The following is an 18,018-nucleotide window of genomic DNA, read 5'->3' on the forward strand; positions in this document are numbered from 1 at the left end:
GAAGACAGAAGCAACTTAAACCACAAGTACTTAAGTGGGTACTGTCAGATAATGACATGTCAAAAAAATGAGCGAGTGATGGGTGCGAGGTACAGATTAACCAATCTCTACTTCAGAGGAGCTGGCCAGAAAAGGTCACTGAAAGGATGACTTTCAAGCTGAGATAATGAAAAACTGTCCATAGGGAGACATCCAGTGAAAGTCACAGGTTGGGCATATTTTGAGCTAGAAAATGTACTTCAAACTTAAAATTGAGAAATCACAAGCATAGAAAAATAATCCCATAGTCCTGAAGGATCCATGAATGCCAAAGGAGGGGTGATGGCCTCAGAGGAGGGGACACTTGGTTTCCAGATTCTCTAAAACACTTAAACTATGACTTGATGGGGGAGGGGAGGACATCACCAGCGGGCCAAGCAGCAACTCTGAGATAGCAACTCCTAGATTTCTGTGAAATGCTTATTAATAGGCCAGCCCCACCATCTGTGTAGTATCTATATTTAGAACCACAAAAATAACAGCCCCTGTATACCATTCATGCTTATAGGTATTGCTAAGCTTTTTAAAATAAAGCTAACATATGGCAGCTGTCTCCTCTCCACAGATGACCCTCACAGAGATTGACATGACAGTTGAAGCTTGCCTTTTTGGCAGTTTGAGGGGCAGCTGTGGATGAACTGGAAGCCCTGTTGGCTCTGACTATGCGGCCTTTGCCCAGTCACCTGGCTTTTCTGGACTTCAGTTCTACCTGGGAAATCACAGGGAAAACATCTGCTCTACTTACATCAGGGAATCGCTGAGGAGATGAATAAGAAAATTTTATAAACTGGAAGCACCCAAAAATACAAGGGATGTTTCTGGAAAAGTTATGTTTAAGGCACATCTTGATAGATTAATACTATTTAAAATTCTTTGGTTAACTTCCAGAGGCTTTCATATTTATATGTACACTTCTACTCGGTCCTTTCTCCCTAAAGCTGTCCCTAGCTGAGAGGGTGGGTGGACTAGCACTCAGTGGTGGGGGGCAGGGTTGAGGTTTGGGGGAGGAGGGGATGATAGAGTTCTTGAGTGAAATTCATTTTCTTCCCCTTTATTCAGATTCCACACATACCCAGTTCAAGTTCTGCTTCTGGCCTTCATCGTGCCTCAAGGCTATCTTCCTTGCTAATTCCCTGAATTCCCACCCTCCCTTCTTGAAGAGGGGGGCTTATGCTAAGCACTAAGACAGATGGCTCTTCTGAGAGCTAGCATTCCAGGGACAGAAGGATGATAATGAACAATAAAGGTCAAGTGGTGAGAGCTATGCAGGCTTAAAATCAGGGGCTAGCAGAGCACAAGGGTGGGCACCTTCTATGGGGGTGTGTACAGGTGTCCTGAGTCATGGGGACATTTAAGTAAACATCTGGAAAGAATGAGTGATGCGGGACAGAATTTGGGGTACTTAAGAGTACATTGGATGAAGGGGATAAGTAGTAGGAAGAACACATGGAGTTATGACAATTTTAGTCTTGTGAGCTCCCATGCAGGTACATGGCATGTTGCATTCTGGTCTTTCTGATGACCGCCTGTAAATACAATTCAGCAATTTCCTAATTTAGGTATTGCTTAAATTAAAGTTTAAATTTAAAAACAAAGTCTCCACCCCTGGCCTAGCAGGCAAGTTTGGGAGACTTGAATGGATAAAGGGGGTAGTTGGGAATGCCATGGGAACCTGGACATTAAGCTGATGATCCCACAAGCTAATGATCCTCTGTGCTAATTCAGAATATCCATCAGGACACCCGAAGGTGAGCCACCCTAACCAGTCACTGATGCCTGGAGTATAAACAGAGCCTCAGGACCCTCACTCTATGCGCAGCAGACCCCTACAGTCTCACCTGCTGCTTCTCTGGGTGGTGTATTTCAATCAACCTGCTTGTTCTCTTCTTCACTTGGGTCTCTGGTGAATTCTTTCACCCATGCGCCTCTGGTCTATACCAGATTCTCCCTCATGACAATGGGTTACACAAATTTTCACAAGTTAGGTGGCTTATGATGGAGGACAAAAATAGAAAAAAAAAAAAAAAAAAAAAAAACAACAACTAAAAAAGGGCTCACCACAAGACCAGAAACCTGGCTCACACAAGGAGGTGGGGGCAGAAGAAATTAGCATAACCATCGACACAGTTGTGGAAACTAGCATCCTGAGGCACAGAAGCCTAGATTACAAAGCATAACATCCAAGCAGGTATCAGACTGCTCTCTAGAGCAGTGGCCCAACAGACCCCAAAGGTAAAGATATGGAGATTGAGCCCATTGTAGAATCTCCAGTCCCTTTCAAATTCTACATAGTTATCCAAAATTAGCAACCAAGAGCTCATAAGGAGTGACCCCTCCCAAACAGAAGACTATTATCAGTGCAGTCTCTGCACTGGCTCAAGGTAGCACTCCATCTGGCCACCTATGACTATGCAGGTGCCTCTTTTCACCAACTCTCTCCCTCTGCAGGGCAGCAGCTTCCAGCCTGTACGTGACCTGTCAAGGCCGCCCACCTGCAGCCATGCAGGCCTCTCTTAGCAAACCTGTCCCTTCTGAGGCAGCTCTTCCTGCCCACTTGTGTCTCTGCAAGTATCTTTTACTGTTTTATCCCTTCCCTACTAAACCTGCCCTTTAAATATAACTACTGTCTCTGTCTCGTGGAGAAACTCGCCGGGGAAACTGGCTGTATGTCGCTGAAACGGGAGCTCTGGTGAAACCTTTCCCAGAGTGAACCTAAAGGCCCCGCACTCCAAACCCTCAGACTCCAAAAACTACATAGCTTACAGTACAAAAATTTATTCTCCCACATTTCTGAAAGTTAAAAGTTTGCAATGAAGGCATCAGTAGGATGGTGCTTTCTAAAGATTCTAGGGAAACTGAGGCCTCCTCCTGCTTCTGGTGGACGAGTCCTCACCTAGGCATCTACACTGACCCATTAGACCTTCAGCAGCATCACATACAGAGACTTAGAAAAACTAACCACCCCCCACCCCCGCCCCCGGAATTCAGTTGACCTCGTCAAGTCTCAAATCATCACCAATTTTGCAATTACAAGTTTCCTACATATCTCAATACCCCATTATGTCTCCTTTGGCACCATATGTGAAGAGGTGGGTATGGGAGGCGTGGTTTGTTTTCAGATGTAAGAGTTCTAGAAAGGGTCTGCATTGGGTATAGCAAGTCATGGTCTTAATGAGGTTGGTTGTGGTTTCCCTGCAGTCCATTCAGCTAAAACATAAGTCTGAAATTAGGCCTTAAGTATCCTTTCTCCAGCCAGCCTGAGGGCATGTTTCATATTTTTTCTTTGTTTCCAACAAAGGAAGGGGCTCTCAGTGTTTGGAATTCAGAAGATGATCCATGTCCTAAGATCCACCCAACAATAGCCTTGAGATGCTGACTCCTTTGAAGTCAGGGGGGATAAAGTGACTGAGTATGAAATAGGGGATAGAAAGTGATGTGCTCTAATAGGTCCCTATTGTGCAACCATCTCAATTATTGGAATTTTCTAAGTACGGCTCATCCTTTTGTGAATCACTCAAGACTAACAGGACTACCAATACTTTTTTCCAGTGCTCTTGGCAAAGAACTGGTTCACTGAACATCCATAAAATCTGTTGAATTTTATCTCAGTACTTTAAAAAATGCAGCAAGAAGCCAGCACTATTTGTTCTATATATTTATTTATTTAACACTTGTTAAGTATCTACAATGAACCAATAATTAAATTTTATTGTTTAAAAAAATTCAAAGCTGTAAAATATGGCCCCAGGTGAGAGGTTACCAAAAGCAGCTGGAAAGGATGAAAGTTGCTCACTCCCAAAATTCTGCTTTGCAACTCAGCTGAGGATTAAAATCCCAAGAACCAAAGGATACCCCAAGGAGATGCCCCGCCAAAGACAATGAGAACTCAAGAGTCAGCCCGGGAGAGGAGCCAGAGGGAACAGGGATGAGGCTAACACCAGCTACACCCAGTGCATTCAGGCGCGGGAGCACAAATCGGATCTTAGGGTCCCACCTTGCCTTCCAATTTGTAAATTCGTCACTTCTTTCCCTTTTCCCAATCAAAAAAAAATATAAACAAAAAAAATTCCATCAGGATATATTTATTCTCCCAGTGACTTTACTTGTTGTTTAATAGAAAATTAAAGTCAAACTGCATGGTTTTCTTCATCCTTCATTAATGATGAAAACTGTTCATTCAAAAACTACACTAAGACAATGTGTTCCTAAAGAGCAATCCAGCTTTAATTGTAGGGCATTGAATCACCTTGCAAACAAATTACAGTCACTGTGATTTTACCATTAGGTACTGTACTGGTTGTTGAGTTGGTTTTTTTGTTGTTGTTGTTTTTTTTTTTTTTTTGGCAAACTTAGAACAATCCAGAGAACAAAATGTAAGTCTTTATCATCCTGTAGAAAAATAAAACAAACCTAAAGTATCTACCTATGTGTCAAGTGATTCATACTGCAAAAGTGAACTAAAATCTACACTTACAGCAGAGTTTAAAAAATCCTTACTGCAAGGAACATAACCAATTAATACAGACCAATACTTATTAATGAATATGGAAAATTTTCCTATACAGAGGTAGAGTCCAGTGCACAAGGCTAAAACAATGTTCAAAAGTCTAAACAAGACTGAGCCAGGTTTTACGGAATCCACTTTAAATTTTAAGTTATCAGACTATATGTACATACATACAATAAATAGACTATACAACTTTGAAAAGTAGTTTAATAAACTCCACAAAATAATAGCAGATGCATTGAAATATTTACATAATTCAATTTTCAAATCTCTCTCATTCAAATAAAAGGGATAAAAATAAGATTTCTGCTTTAAAGGCAGCAGAACCTCTTTCCTGAAATGGACTGGTAAAATAAGATACTTTACATGAGAGGAACTAATTTATGGTTGAGAGGTATTCATATTCACTAAGAAAATATGTCCCTTTTTAAGCTATATAGATTAGGGAATATATAAAATGATACTTTCTACATTTTTAGACCTCTATCCAAAGTTCTAGATCCAACTCTTTCTTGAAGAGAAAAGATGATTTTGGTACTCACACAGAGTGTATCAACACAATATAATGGAAAGATAATTAACTTCTCATATTCAGCTTCTTTGCTTTTGAAAGTCTAGACAAGAAAAAAACCTTAGTATTTCTGGCCCAAATAGTTATGTTTACACATGATACAAATTTCACTGAAACTTGCCTAGTACTTTTGGCTTGGTATTCTTGGGATTTCAACTTTCTGAGTTCCTTCCATTTCCAAAGCATGTTTCATCAGGAGCAGCAGGCATGTTTGGGGACCAGGTGTATGATTTTAGGGTACTCAAGACTAATTAATGTAAGATTCCAAAATTTTCCAAGTTCACAGAGGAAAAAGGTGAAACACAGATTTTTGGCTGCCATTTTGCCTCAGAGGCTTAAAAAAGGAAAAAACTTAGAAACCTTTGTCATTGTGACCCAGAAAATATGCATAAACCCAAAGCATCATAAGCTTCATTGACTCAAATTCTTAGAGCTAATATCAAATTTACTTTTTGAAATTCTGAAATTCTATCATTTTGATATTCTATCATTAACCTTTTACTTAACTTGATATAAAAGATTCTTATCTATACCATTCAAAGAATAGGGGTAATCAGAGAACAAAAGGCATGATGATAATGAATGAAGCATAAACCTTCACAGTTTGAATTTTGTGTAACTTCTCTAAGCACCCACAATGAAAATGCAAGTTGAGTTTTTTTAAATCAATCATTCTGTGAAAAATACTTCAGTAAATAGGAACATTTGCCCTTCAATGATCTTCCCACTGGAATACCCACCCACCCCTATTTTTTTTTCAATTTTAGATTTTTAAAAAACTTTATACAAATAGACTAACTTTGATTTAAAGTAAACATATAAAAATTGAGAAGAATATTGCTTGCAACAATGGACAAGGAAGTAGAGGAATGAAGTGAGCAGGGAGTACAAAGAAATGGCTCCTACTCAGTAACTTCAGGCAGACGCCTAGCACTCTGGAAAAATCTCATATGGAGGATACCCTTTGCTGCACACTGTTTCCTTCAGCCCAAAAGTCTGACTGATTCATAGCTATGATTTCAAGTCAGAGAAAGAAAAAAAAAAAAAAATGCAAGAAAGGCACAAGCACCCATGTTATCTAGAATGTTCTTAGGGTGAAGAATTAGGAAAGAAAGGGGTACTTTTGGTTCAGTACTAAAGTCAAGTTAATTTTTACCATTACTGAAGAAAAACTATAAAATAAAGGTGTACAGAAATGTGTCAAGCGCATCCTACTTGTGAGGAAGAAAGCTGAGAAGACAGCTCATAGGAATAGTGCAAACGGAAACCACCGGTATTATTTATTTGGCTGGCTGTGCCACGGGGAACAAACTATTCTCTGCTCTGTGGGGCCAAAACCAAAACAGAACAAAAACAAACAAAAATCTCCCAAACCCCATAAAACAGCAAGAAGGAATGCAAGAAGTCACACAGAACATACTGATACACATGGGGGGTAATAAATGCGGCACTCTTGTCTTTAATGCACGTCCAACCTTGTTATCTACTGTTGTGTTTTCCGTCCTATTCACGTATTGATCAGACGAGGGACTTAAGAAAATGGCCAAGTCATTTAACCACTTCCTCCGCCTCTACACAACTTCCCTTTCCCTTTATTTCCTCCTCCGGGATTAGAGTCTTTTTCCTCCAGGAAGAAAGTGCTGTTAATGATGATGGGGAAAGGCATGAAACAGGATTTCCAGAATACTGATTTCGCTTCCCTCAAAGCCTTGCTGTGAGTGGGCCACACAGCTTAGAGGCAGTCACCCGGGCAGCCTGACGCAGCTATGAATTAAGAAAGAAAAGGTAAGGAAAAACAAACAAAACCACCCCAAGTGTGTCTTTTCTCAAATTAAAGGAGAAACTGCGGGATGGTATGGCCTCCAGTGAAGATGCCAACAGTTAGGAGATGATGGCTGGGGACCACCTGGGCAGAGTCAGATTGTCAGCACTTGCTGACCGTTTCCTCGTGGGTCTCCTCAGGTCCTTGTACTTGTCCTCACAGAGGCGAGAGATGGCCTACAGGGCAGAAGAGAGACAATTCAGTCAGGGTCGGACTCACATGTAAGCATCTTCAGCCTCAAGGGGGCCCTCCTTCACTCACTAATCAGATCCCATCGTGGCTCAGTGCCCTGTCATTCTAGGCACTGAGGATATTTGTTAACAAAAACCCACAAGAACAACTGCCCCATGGCGTTTACACCCCCCAGCCCAGCACTGTGCCAGTCACAGCTGGGGGATACAAGGGAAGTGTAGACACAGTTTCTGTTCAATTGAGAAAACTTCAATTGAGAAAAGATCTCAGAATCTGAACCAATTCTAAGGCACAGCCTGGGGTAAAGCAGACTGAGGCTAATGCTGGCTCCCACTTAGGACTGAGAGACCCTGGGCACACAGCCCATTTCAAGTCTTTAGCATCCATGTCTGAAGATGGGGTAATAACAGCACCTGCCTCGCAGGGTTGTTGGGTAAGCACTGAGCTTCATCTTCAGCTGCATATTGAAACAACAGCCCTGTGGTGGCCGCTGTCACCAAGGAGCATACCCAGGTGAGACGGTGGACCCTGGGAGAAGTTGCTGACATAAAGAAGCCTGTGGTGTGTGCAGCCTGGGGTGCACTGCAGTGGCAGCAGTAGTTACCTGCCTGACCTTGGCATAGTTTGGGTTTGGACAGCCAGTTGGGATTTCACTTTTAAATACCATGCAGGAATTGGAAATGGACAGATCAGGCACCCTGAAGAAGCTAGGAGCTGAGGCTCCAGAGGTCTTGAGACACATTCTATGGATGCATCGGGACTCAGACTTTTGAAGCAGATTCACTGGGGAGATTCATTGGGACTCAGACCTCTGCAGACCGTTGCATCTCATCTCCACTTCAAATTGTAGCCTGCTTCTCCTGTGCTTGGTATCTCCAAAAGAGCTGTTTGCTGTTCGCTTATGCAAACATCCTCTGGCGCCTCGACTGCTGATTGACATTGCTGATGGGCACTGCTCAGCTGTGCCTGGTCATCTCTCAGAGATGTGTACTGCTTCTGATCCTCTGGCACTGTCTTCTGGAGTTGCCTCTGGCACTGTCTGGTCTGGTATCTGGCACTGGCCAGGGTACCCTCGGGATAGGCACTGCTGGCTGCTGTGGTACCACCTCAGCAGCTCCACTTTAGATCACCTCCAACTACCATCAGAGTTGGATCCTGGTTCACCTCTTACCAGTGTGCCAACAGCTCCAGACTCTTGCTGAAGGGACGCCACCATGCAGTATGAGTAGTCTTTGGTTTGGACTACTGGACACTTGGGTAGGACAGCCAGCCATTTGTGGCCTTAGAAAGTCTTTCCTTTACCCCAATTGCCCCTTTATTAATAAATCCTGTTGCTGCTGCACCATGAGCCTGAGTGGTGTTTTGCAATTGTGGACACTCAGGGTGAGAACCCACACATAGTGACCTGTCTCCCAAGCTATTGCTTGGAAAAAGAATTAAGTGCTTAGCAGCAAATGGATCACAGGTATTTGATCAGCTCCAAATAACCACTGAAGGAAAGCTGGAGGGGACTACAGGTACATGGGATGATGAGAAAAGTGAGACTCCAAGGAAACTGCATTAGCCAAAAGCCAGGCCAGGCCTTCCTGAGGCCAAGACAGAGACAAGACAGAGCTCCTCCAGGGCTGCTGCAGTGTTGCAAGCCACTGCACATCAACCCAGATGGCTTGTCCCAGTCATGCTAACTTTCTCTGACTAGATGACTCAAGGGTCAGTTCAAGTGCTAGGCCAGCTCGGCAGTACAAGTGATTGTGACAAGGGCTAGGGAAACAGACACAGCAGCCATTCACGAAAGAACTCACAGTAAAGGGACAGACACACAAGTGTAGTTGGCCACTTTCCATTGCCAGTGTTGGCAGGCTCTGATCAGATTTCCACTGGGTCTTGCTGGAATCATGGTAACAATCCTGCTAAATGTTTCTCTGCTTCCCCCTTAGACTCTCCTTCCTGTGCTTTCTCTACTGACCACCATATTCTATGGTGTCCCCAGTGGCCCCCATAACCTGAGCTTGAGTTCACTCCTGCAAGCTTTGCAGCAGTTCTTTCCCTAGCCTAGAGGCATCTATAAGACTAACTCATCCCACAGTCAAGTCTTCATACAATCATCATGTACTCAATGAGGCTACTGAGTAAAGCAACCCCCCCCCCCACCGACTGTCTCTAATGTAATAGCCAATTTATATTTACTGCTTACTATCTCCTCCCAGTGGAATGTAAATTCCAACAGGGCTGGGTCAGTTTTGTGCATGGTGTTCTCAGGACAGACCTGTTACCAACACATCAAACTGTTACTTGGGGGTACATGTGAATAAATACAGAACTGGAGGTAACAGCAACTTCGAATACCTCACTCTTGTTTGCTTTCCACTGTGGGGTTCAAGTTTGCTGATGACCACATGGCTAACAAGGATGCCAGGGTCTGGAAAATAATGAAACACAGTTTCTGTTCCTTAGAGATCATTTCAAAAGGCTGTCAATTGCTTTTCCACAGTACATCTGTCCAGGCTCACAGAGGAGGAGCCCCTCTGGACTTCTGTCCAGTTCAGAGAGTCCGTGGGAACTCCTTGGGGGAGACAGAAGAGCCTCCTGAGGAAGATAGGGCCTCCTCCCCCACGGTGACCTGAAGGAGCAGTTATTTGGCAGCCCACAGGGAGGCAAGTTCCCCCTACCGTCAACTTACACAGCCTGCCAGAGCGGAGAGTAACACTAACTCCCCCAGTCTCAGACCCTGGCTCTCTCAGTGTGGCTGGCCGGAAACTGAATGTATTCCCTCAGGGAGAACGACAGGCCCGCCCACTTGTGCGACTAAGCGGTGGCCAACAGACCAAGCGCCTGTCCTTAGCAAAGACAGTGGCACATAAAGGGTGCTGCAGACTGTCACACAGGCTGAAACTGGGTTCCTGCTCACTGTGAAATCTAACTCTGATGCTGCTAATAATGTGTGCCTGCAGAGATGTGACAACATTTGCCTTGGACAAATCCTTCAAGAGAAAGGGTTTCCATTTCTACTCTTGAATAGAAGAGAAAGGAGAGACGGAAAAGACTACTTTTATTCTAATGGCTGTTAAACAATCATAGCAAAGTGGTTTTCAGAACCAAACTGGATTTTCATTTTACCTCCAGGGCTATGTAAGCCTAGCACTGTGCATCTAGTCTCACCTACAATTATGCTCTTTCCTTCTTGAGATTAGCACATTATTAACTACATAAATTTCTGTTTTCTTAGGTTTATAATCCATAATAACGCTCATCCTCCCTACCTCTCAGCACTGCTTTGTTTGCAATCATTAACCACCCTGACCCTTTACTGACTGGGGACATTTCATTTGGGTTGGAAAATGGGGCAGGCAGCGCAGACCTCCTGGGTCCCAGCAAGTCTGGGAGATGACTGTGCCATCTACTGCTTTTGTCAAAAGCTCTGTGGGGATGAGTCCAAGATGGTGTCAGAGATGAAGTGCAGAGGGCCCCAGCACACCTCTCTGGAGGGGGGAGGTCTCGCCAGTGATCCTTTATCCCCAATATATTTGGTCACAAGTCAGATGGGAAGAGCTAGGTGCAAACATGACACTATAAGCTTGAGAAACCAAAATCACAGCTTAACAATGAAGGCCATGAGCCAGACCAATGCCAAGGGGGCTGGTCCAGCTCTAATTGGGCCATGGAAGAAGGATTTTTGGGGAATAAAAAAGCAGAATTAAGCCTTTTTAAATCAAATTTTATTGAATTACCATTTATCTACAAAGCTATATAATTTCAAAGTACAGCTTCATACCTCAACATGTCACATACCTCACTCATCACCAAAGGTGCTACTGAACTATCACTCTTCCCCAATTCCCTCCCCTGCAACCTCCTCTAATCTCGTATTTTTCACTAAATCTAATAGTTACTTTTGGTGTGCCTTGACAGTTCATTTTCTTTGGTTATCTATATTCCACAAATGAAAGAAACCATCTAGTCTTTCACTTTATGACTTATTTCACTTAGCACAATTATCTCAAGTTCCATCCATGGAGTCAAAAAGAGCACAGTTTCATCTTTTAAATAGCCGAGTAGTATTCCACTGAGTATATAAACCACAACTTCTTTTTTCCAGTCATCCACCAATGGGCATTTAGGTTGACTCTGTGTTTTGGCTAAAGTGAATAATGTTGCTATGAACATTGTGTATATATCTTATACATATATCTTATACATTGGTGTATATATCTTATACATTGGTGTTTCCACATGCTTTGAGTAAACCCCTAGAAGAGGGATTGCTAGATCATATGGTATTTAAATGGTATGTTTTTAAAGGAATCATCATAACATTTTCCATAAAGGTGCCAATTTACATTCTCACCAAAAGAGAATGAAAGTTCCCTTTTCCCCACACCCTTACCAACCCTTGTTTTCAATCTTTATGACATAGGCATTCTCAAAGGTGTGAGCTGATATCTCTCTATAATTTTGATTTGCATGTCCCTTACAATAAGCAATGGTACATTTTCTTATGTGTCTGTGGGCTATTTTGTATGTCTTCTTAGGAGAAGTGTATATTTAGGTCTTTTGCCCATTTCTTGATTGGGTTGTTTTTTACTTTTGAGTGGTATGAGTTCTTTATCTATTTTGGAAACTAAATCTTTATCATACATGTGAATGTGCAAATATCTTCTCCCAATGATTAGGCTGACTTTCAGTTTCTGTGGTATATACACACTAAGACTTGTTTTGTGTCCCAGCATATGATCTAACCTTGAGAAATGTTCCATGTGCACTGCAATAATGTGCATTCATTTTTGGGGGGATGAAAAGTTCTGCATATTAAGTCCATTAAGTTCATATGATCCATTACTTCATTTAAGGTCTTTATTTTGTTGTTTACCTTCTCTCTAGATGATCTATCCAGTGATAAAAGTAACGTGTTGAGATCACCTACTAGTATTGTGCTGTTGTCAGTATCTTACCTTATGTCTATTAATAGCTGTTTTATATATTATATTTGCATCTGTTTGGGTACATAAATATTAATGACAGTTATATCTTCCTGATGGATTGTCCCCATGATCAGCATCTGTCCTTACCACCACTTACCTTTTTGGCTGAAAGTCTAAATGATAAGCTATACCAATAGCATTCCTACTTTTCTCTGTGCTATTAGCCTGAAGCACCTTGCTCTAGACTTTCACTTTAAGTCTATTTGTCTTTAGATTTGATGTGAGACTCCTGTACTTATAATATTGATAAACAATGCTTTTGAAATTCTAACCCACCACTCTTGGTGAGTGATTGTTGAGTTCAGACTATTCACATTAAGGGTGAGTTACTGATACATTGATATACAGAGCTTAATTACCACCACTGAATCTTTTGTTTTTTTCTTTCTCCCATCTAATCTTTTTGTCCCATTTCATCCTTGTTTCTAAATCTGTGTTAGAAGAACTTTAACCTTTTTTATTTGTCTAGGGAAGTCTTCATTTCTTTGTCATACATGAATGCTAACTTTGCATGGTCGATTATTCTTAGCTTGTAGTTTTTACTTTTAGAAAGTTTTTCAACTCTCTTCTAGCATGTAGTTTTGCTGACAGTCTGATGAAAGCTTGACAGAGGTGCCTCTGTATGTCGCACACTTTTAGTGGCTTTTCTTAAGTGGAGACTTTTGATAATTTAACAATGATGTGTCTTGGTGTAACTCGCTTTGCATTTAGTAATTTGAGTGTTCTGTCTGCTTCCTGGACATCGATGGTTTGCAATATTTTCAGTATTATTTACTTGGATAGGGTCTCTGGTCTCTTCATTGTTCTTTTTCTGGGATACCCATTACCTCGTGTTTCCTCTTATAATGTAACCTGATACTCTGCATTGTTTCATTTTTCCTAAATCTTGTATTTCCTATTTCATTTGAGATATTTTGTACATTTTTTAATTTCTACTTCACTTATTCTTTCCTCTGCAACATTAAGCCTTCTTAGTATGCTTTCTATTCTTATCTCCAGTTCTTTCACTGTATTTCCTACCCATCATTTCTGTTTGGGTCTTTTTATAGCTTAAATTTCTTTGATGAAGAATTCCTTCTGTTCTTGGGTACCTTTTCTGATTATGCCGTAGCTGCCTTTCTGTGTCAAGTGTCTAAAACTTTAGACTCCATTCTCTTGTGTTCCCTGAGTTGACCTTTCCTTTGCATATGTCTTGCCTCCTCCCCCCCCCCAGTAGGTGGCACTGTGACCTTAATTTTGGAACCCCTGTTTAGGTGGTGAGAGGAGGTGTGGAGAAGAGGGAGTTCAAATGTCACAAGTAGTCAGTCTTGCGGCAAGGGAGGGCAAGCCAAGGGTGGCAATCCTATACTACCCACTTCTCCCTCCACAACCAGACAGAACTTGAATCTGTACCTACTTTCCAGGCCCCTGACTCTCTATAGCATGGCTCCACAGTTCACAGGGGATTTTTCTCCAACCTCTGAAACCCTCACTTTCCCAGAGGTAGGGGGTGTGTGGTTTTACCCCTACTAATGCTATCACCATTCTGATACTCTGGGATATCATTTACTCTGTCCCAGCGCTCAGTCAAGAAATAGCATAGTATTTCACACTCACGGTGAAAGTCAATTCTGCCAGCAAGGGCACACGTTTTGGATTTCATATTGTTGTGTTTATCTGGTAACATTTCCTTATAAAAGTAGATACTGGGGAATACATTTCTGTGGGCTTATAAAGTTTTAAAAACACAGGGCTAAAAAAACATGCTTTAAAAAAAAAAAGAATCAACACACATTAAGTAAAAACTGGAATTAAGAAGATGCAAAAAACACACGAGATACAAATTATACTAAATTGACTATGCCCCTTGAATTGACTTTTCCTTCTAAATCCAGGGTATTTCATCTTTTTACCTTATAACAAGACATAGAGGGAGAAATGATCACTGAGTACACAGATGCTACATTACCACGATGATGCATCTGCAATAATGCACCAAGACCAACATGATAAAAGAATCTTACCTCCAACTTGTGAGCCCTCTCCCTGTTCAGAGGCTCCAAGGGAAGGCTCAGGTTGTTTGCTTCTGCCAGAGAACGAAGATCAAAATAATACTTGGCATAAACACTGGAAGGAACATTGATGTTGAACTGAAGCAATTCAAGAAACTGTCGCTCTAGCTCATTCCTGCAGAGCAAAGACAAAACAGCACATATTTAGTGCTGAACCAGGTTGTGTGGCCTGCCAAGGCAAGCTGTTGGAGACTGGATTACAGAAAATTGCATACTACAGGCACAAAAGGCATCTAATAAATTGACTAGTTGGACACCAAAGTTGCGGTTTAACCACCAAATTGTTACTGGAAGCTGAATTTACTTAACCCAGTGTCCAGAAGTAAAGCCCGATTAATTGGGATGATCACCATGAAGTACTTCAGGATGATTAGTTTCAATGAGACCTACATAGATAGCATTCTGGTGGCAGATCTCAAATATGGGGCAGATGAAGCAGTCAGGAGCGGTCATGTAGAGTCTAGTTGAGGTCCTGACAGCTGCCCTATTAGATCTAGAGGGTTTTTCTCAATGGCTCTTCACTTCCTCCTGGGAGGAGAGTGGAAGATCTGTTGTTGTAGGAGATTCTTTAAGTAAAGGGAAGAGAAGGGAGAGGGTGAATTGCTGACCCAATCTCTTAAAAAGGGAACTCAACCAACTCTAAAGAATGAAAACAGGTTTTTATTCTTTCATTTAGGTTCCTAAGCCTGAGCTTGCATCTGATTCACCTTGAGGACTTGTTACAACAGACTGCTGGGGTCCATTCCTAGCCTCTCCTTTGGTAGAGAATGTGTATTTCTTTTTTTTAAAGATTTATTTTTATTTATTTATGCATATAAGAACTGGGGTGTTGACCAGAGGTACGGGGGTGGGTGGGTGAGAGGATTTACCAGAGACAGAGTGGGGAGCAGAATAGGTGCATGTACTGAAATAAGGAGCAGCTGGTGAGACAGGAGTGGTCTGCTGCACCATGTGGGTTAGCTCCCTGGCCAGGGATTGAACTCATGGCCTCAGTGGCTGACAATAGCTTGATAGTGTTGAAACTTTAGCTCCTACACCACCAGGGAGGCCCAGGAATATGTATTTCTAACAAGCTCCTAAGGAGGCTGATTCTGCTGGTTTTAGCCAACGACAGAGACTGATTGGTAAAGGAGCGAACACAGGCTTTAAAATCCATGTAGCCAATCCAATTACATTTTGATGAAAACAAATGATAGGTAGTCAGAATAAATTTAAAAACTTGTTTTGTGAGAAGTTTGCTAAGTCAGTGATCTTTTGAATTAGGTTTATTTCTCAACAGTTACTATCTGGGGGGAGAATAGTTATCAGTCACAGACCTGCTTGTTGGGCACTGGTCCTGGGCCAGACACTCAGTCTCAGTGGCACCTCTCACACAAAGGTCACAAAAGGAGCCCTGGTCACAACACACTACACAGTCATTTCTGTTCTTTATCACCCTCTACTGTCATTTTAATTCAGCCTCCCCTACTTGTCTTTTCATAGCCAGAAAATGTAACATCTGATTTTATATGCCTGGTCCCCAGCACAATACCTAACATGAAGTTGGTGCTCAATAATTACAGTTACTAAATGGAGCACACCTCAACCAGGAAGGAGGACCAAAGAAGGTTCCCACAGAAGAGAGAGTACAACAGAGTTAGGGAAACATGGAGCTCTGATGGAGAGAAACAAGGGTTCTCTGGGGTATTTTCACCAAGAGGGAGCCACTCAAACAACTGCATGGCCTGTCATCATTTCCTTAAATGGAACTGAATAGTGACATGCCTAGTCCCAGGCCTCGCTTTTCCTGACCCCAACCACAGCCAATACCCACTCCACAAGGCATGAAGTTTCCCAGTTCTACTCCCTGTATGCAGGTGCATGACAACTGCAGGCTTCAAACACAGCCCCATGCTATTTTCATGGATTCCCTGAGTCTCAATCTGTTTCTGGTGGGTAACCTCACTAAACCATCAGAGACCAAGAAGGACTGTGCCCAGTCTCATGTTGCTATGACAACAGGGGACAAGAGGAGGTGGGGTGGGGGGGCTGGAATCTGAGCTTGAGTAGATGGCTTTAGAAACATAGAAACTACTGGGCAAATAAGAATCAAGAGACTCAGTAAGTTGCTACTGAAGTCCTAAGAGCTCCAGGTGGAAAGATTATGAAGTCACATTTGGATCTTTTAGTCGAAAAAACAGCATAATTTTCACACTGTTTATATATAGCCTAATGAAAGGAGTTAAGGTTCAGATGGATATATTGTGCTACATTTTACACTTTAAAAATATACTACTTTGTTTGGGATAATTTTTATTTTATTTTATTTATTATTATTATTTTTAAAAGATTTATTTATTTACGCATACAAGAGCTGGGGTACAGGTCAGAGGTGGGGAGGGGGTGTGAGAGGATTCACCAGAGACGGAGTGGGGAATAGAACAGGCAGATCTACTGAAATACACTGCTGAGGGGAGTAGCAGGCAAGACAGGAAAGCTCTGCTGCTGCGCCTTGTGGGTTAGCTCCCTGGTTGGGGATTGAACTCATGCTGTAGTGGAGGCAGATAGCTTCATAGTACTAAGGCAACCAGGGAGGCCTTGATTTTTACTTAATAAAATATTTCATTTATTCTTCATTTAGTGAGATTTAGTAAGAGATTATCCTATGAAGTACCAGAACTCAGATATGATTTTGGTTAAGACAAGAATGTCAATGCAAAAGGGCTAGAAGGTGCTCTCCTAGGGCAATGCAGAGGCTGCCTGTGGACAGTCTGCCACCTGGTGGTTAAAAGGTGTCACAGTAGATCTTCCTCTAATGCTGAGAACATCTTGACTTTTTAATCTTTTTTTTTTTTTATAAATTTTATTGTTATATTCCCCATACAATTGCAGCCCCCCCATTCTGACCCCAATCCCTCCCCTCCCGCCCCCACCACCCTAAAAGTGTCTCTGGTTCATAGTTTTTTGTTGATTTTGATTTTCACTTTCTTATAGTTATTCATTTTCCTGGTCCCTTATTTAAGTTTTCTAGATTCCTGCTATGAGTGAGACCATCCGGTATTTTTCTTTTTCTTTTTGGCTTATTTACCCAAAGGACTTTTTAATCTTTTAAGAGAGCTAGTGTGTTAATCCTGCCACAAATGGCATATAGTACCAATGCCTCTTGCTGAGGGACAGCCTATGATTAAACAGATCAGAAATCTGTTTAAGAAGATGGCACTTTCCAGGGTTCCTTGGGAAAAAGAATAGCTTTTCTCCAAACTTTTCTTGAACGTTTTCTTAAAAAAAAATTTTTTTTTTGTTTAAGCTCTAGGGAAAACAGGGATCTTAAGAGTTACTGTATATGGTCTCACTCATAGCAGGAATCTAGAAAACTTAAATAAGGGACCAGGAAAATGAATAACTATAAGAAAGTGAAAATCAAAATCAACAAAAAACTATGAACCAGAGACACTTTTTGGGGGTGGGGGCCGGGAGGGGAGGGATTGGGGTCAGAATGGGGCATTTGCAATTGTATGGGGGAATATAAAAATAAAATTTATTATTTAAAAAAAAAAGAGTTACTGTATATTTAAACTAAGGGGAAATTTAGAAAATACAAATATTTCCCTAAATTTAAATTCCCAAACTGCAGCAGTACATCTAAAAAGAACATCTCATAGCATGCTAATGTGGTAAATTACCAGAAAATTAATAATACACAGCAAATGGGCTTGGTGGATTTATTACCCTCAACTGGATAATTAGGAAGAAATAGCTCTGATGTAAAACTTTATAGCAAATAAATTCAAATCAATAAAGAAATACATTTTGTAATTACCTATTACATTAGATCAACACTGTAAAGAAACCAAACTGAATGGGTGCAATTTAGCAAC

At 41.6% G+C, this 18,018-nt stretch overlaps 1 protein-coding gene across 8 annotated transcripts in view; it reads right to left on the minus strand.

Moving 5' to 3' along the window:
- Positions 1 to 3,688: 3,688 nt before the first annotated feature.
- CCNY (cyclin Y) overlaps positions 3,689 to 18,018 on the minus strand; it is a 205,585-nt gene continuing 191,255 nt past the window's right edge. For all 8 annotated transcript variants that reach the window (XM_054694995.1, XM_054694994.1, XM_037510436.2 and 5 more), the window contains 2 exons: positions 14,114 to 14,276; positions 3,689 to 7,115 (listed from right to left, as the gene is read on the minus strand). In XM_054694995.1, the coding sequence (XP_054550970.1) occupies positions 6,999 to 7,115; positions 14,114 to 14,276 (280 nt within the window). In that variant the 3' untranslated portion in view covers positions 3,689 to 6,998. The remainder of the gene's footprint in view (positions 7,116 to 14,113; positions 14,277 to 18,018) is intronic.

Source organism: Talpa occidentalis, unplaced genomic scaffold (assembly GCF_014898055.3).
Source record: "Talpa occidentalis isolate TD23 unplaced genomic scaffold, MPIMG_talOcc4v2.1 talOcc4.14, whole genome shotgun sequence".
In the NCBI taxonomy this organism is placed as follows: domain Eukaryota; kingdom Metazoa; phylum Chordata; class Mammalia; order Eulipotyphla; family Talpidae; genus Talpa; species Talpa occidentalis.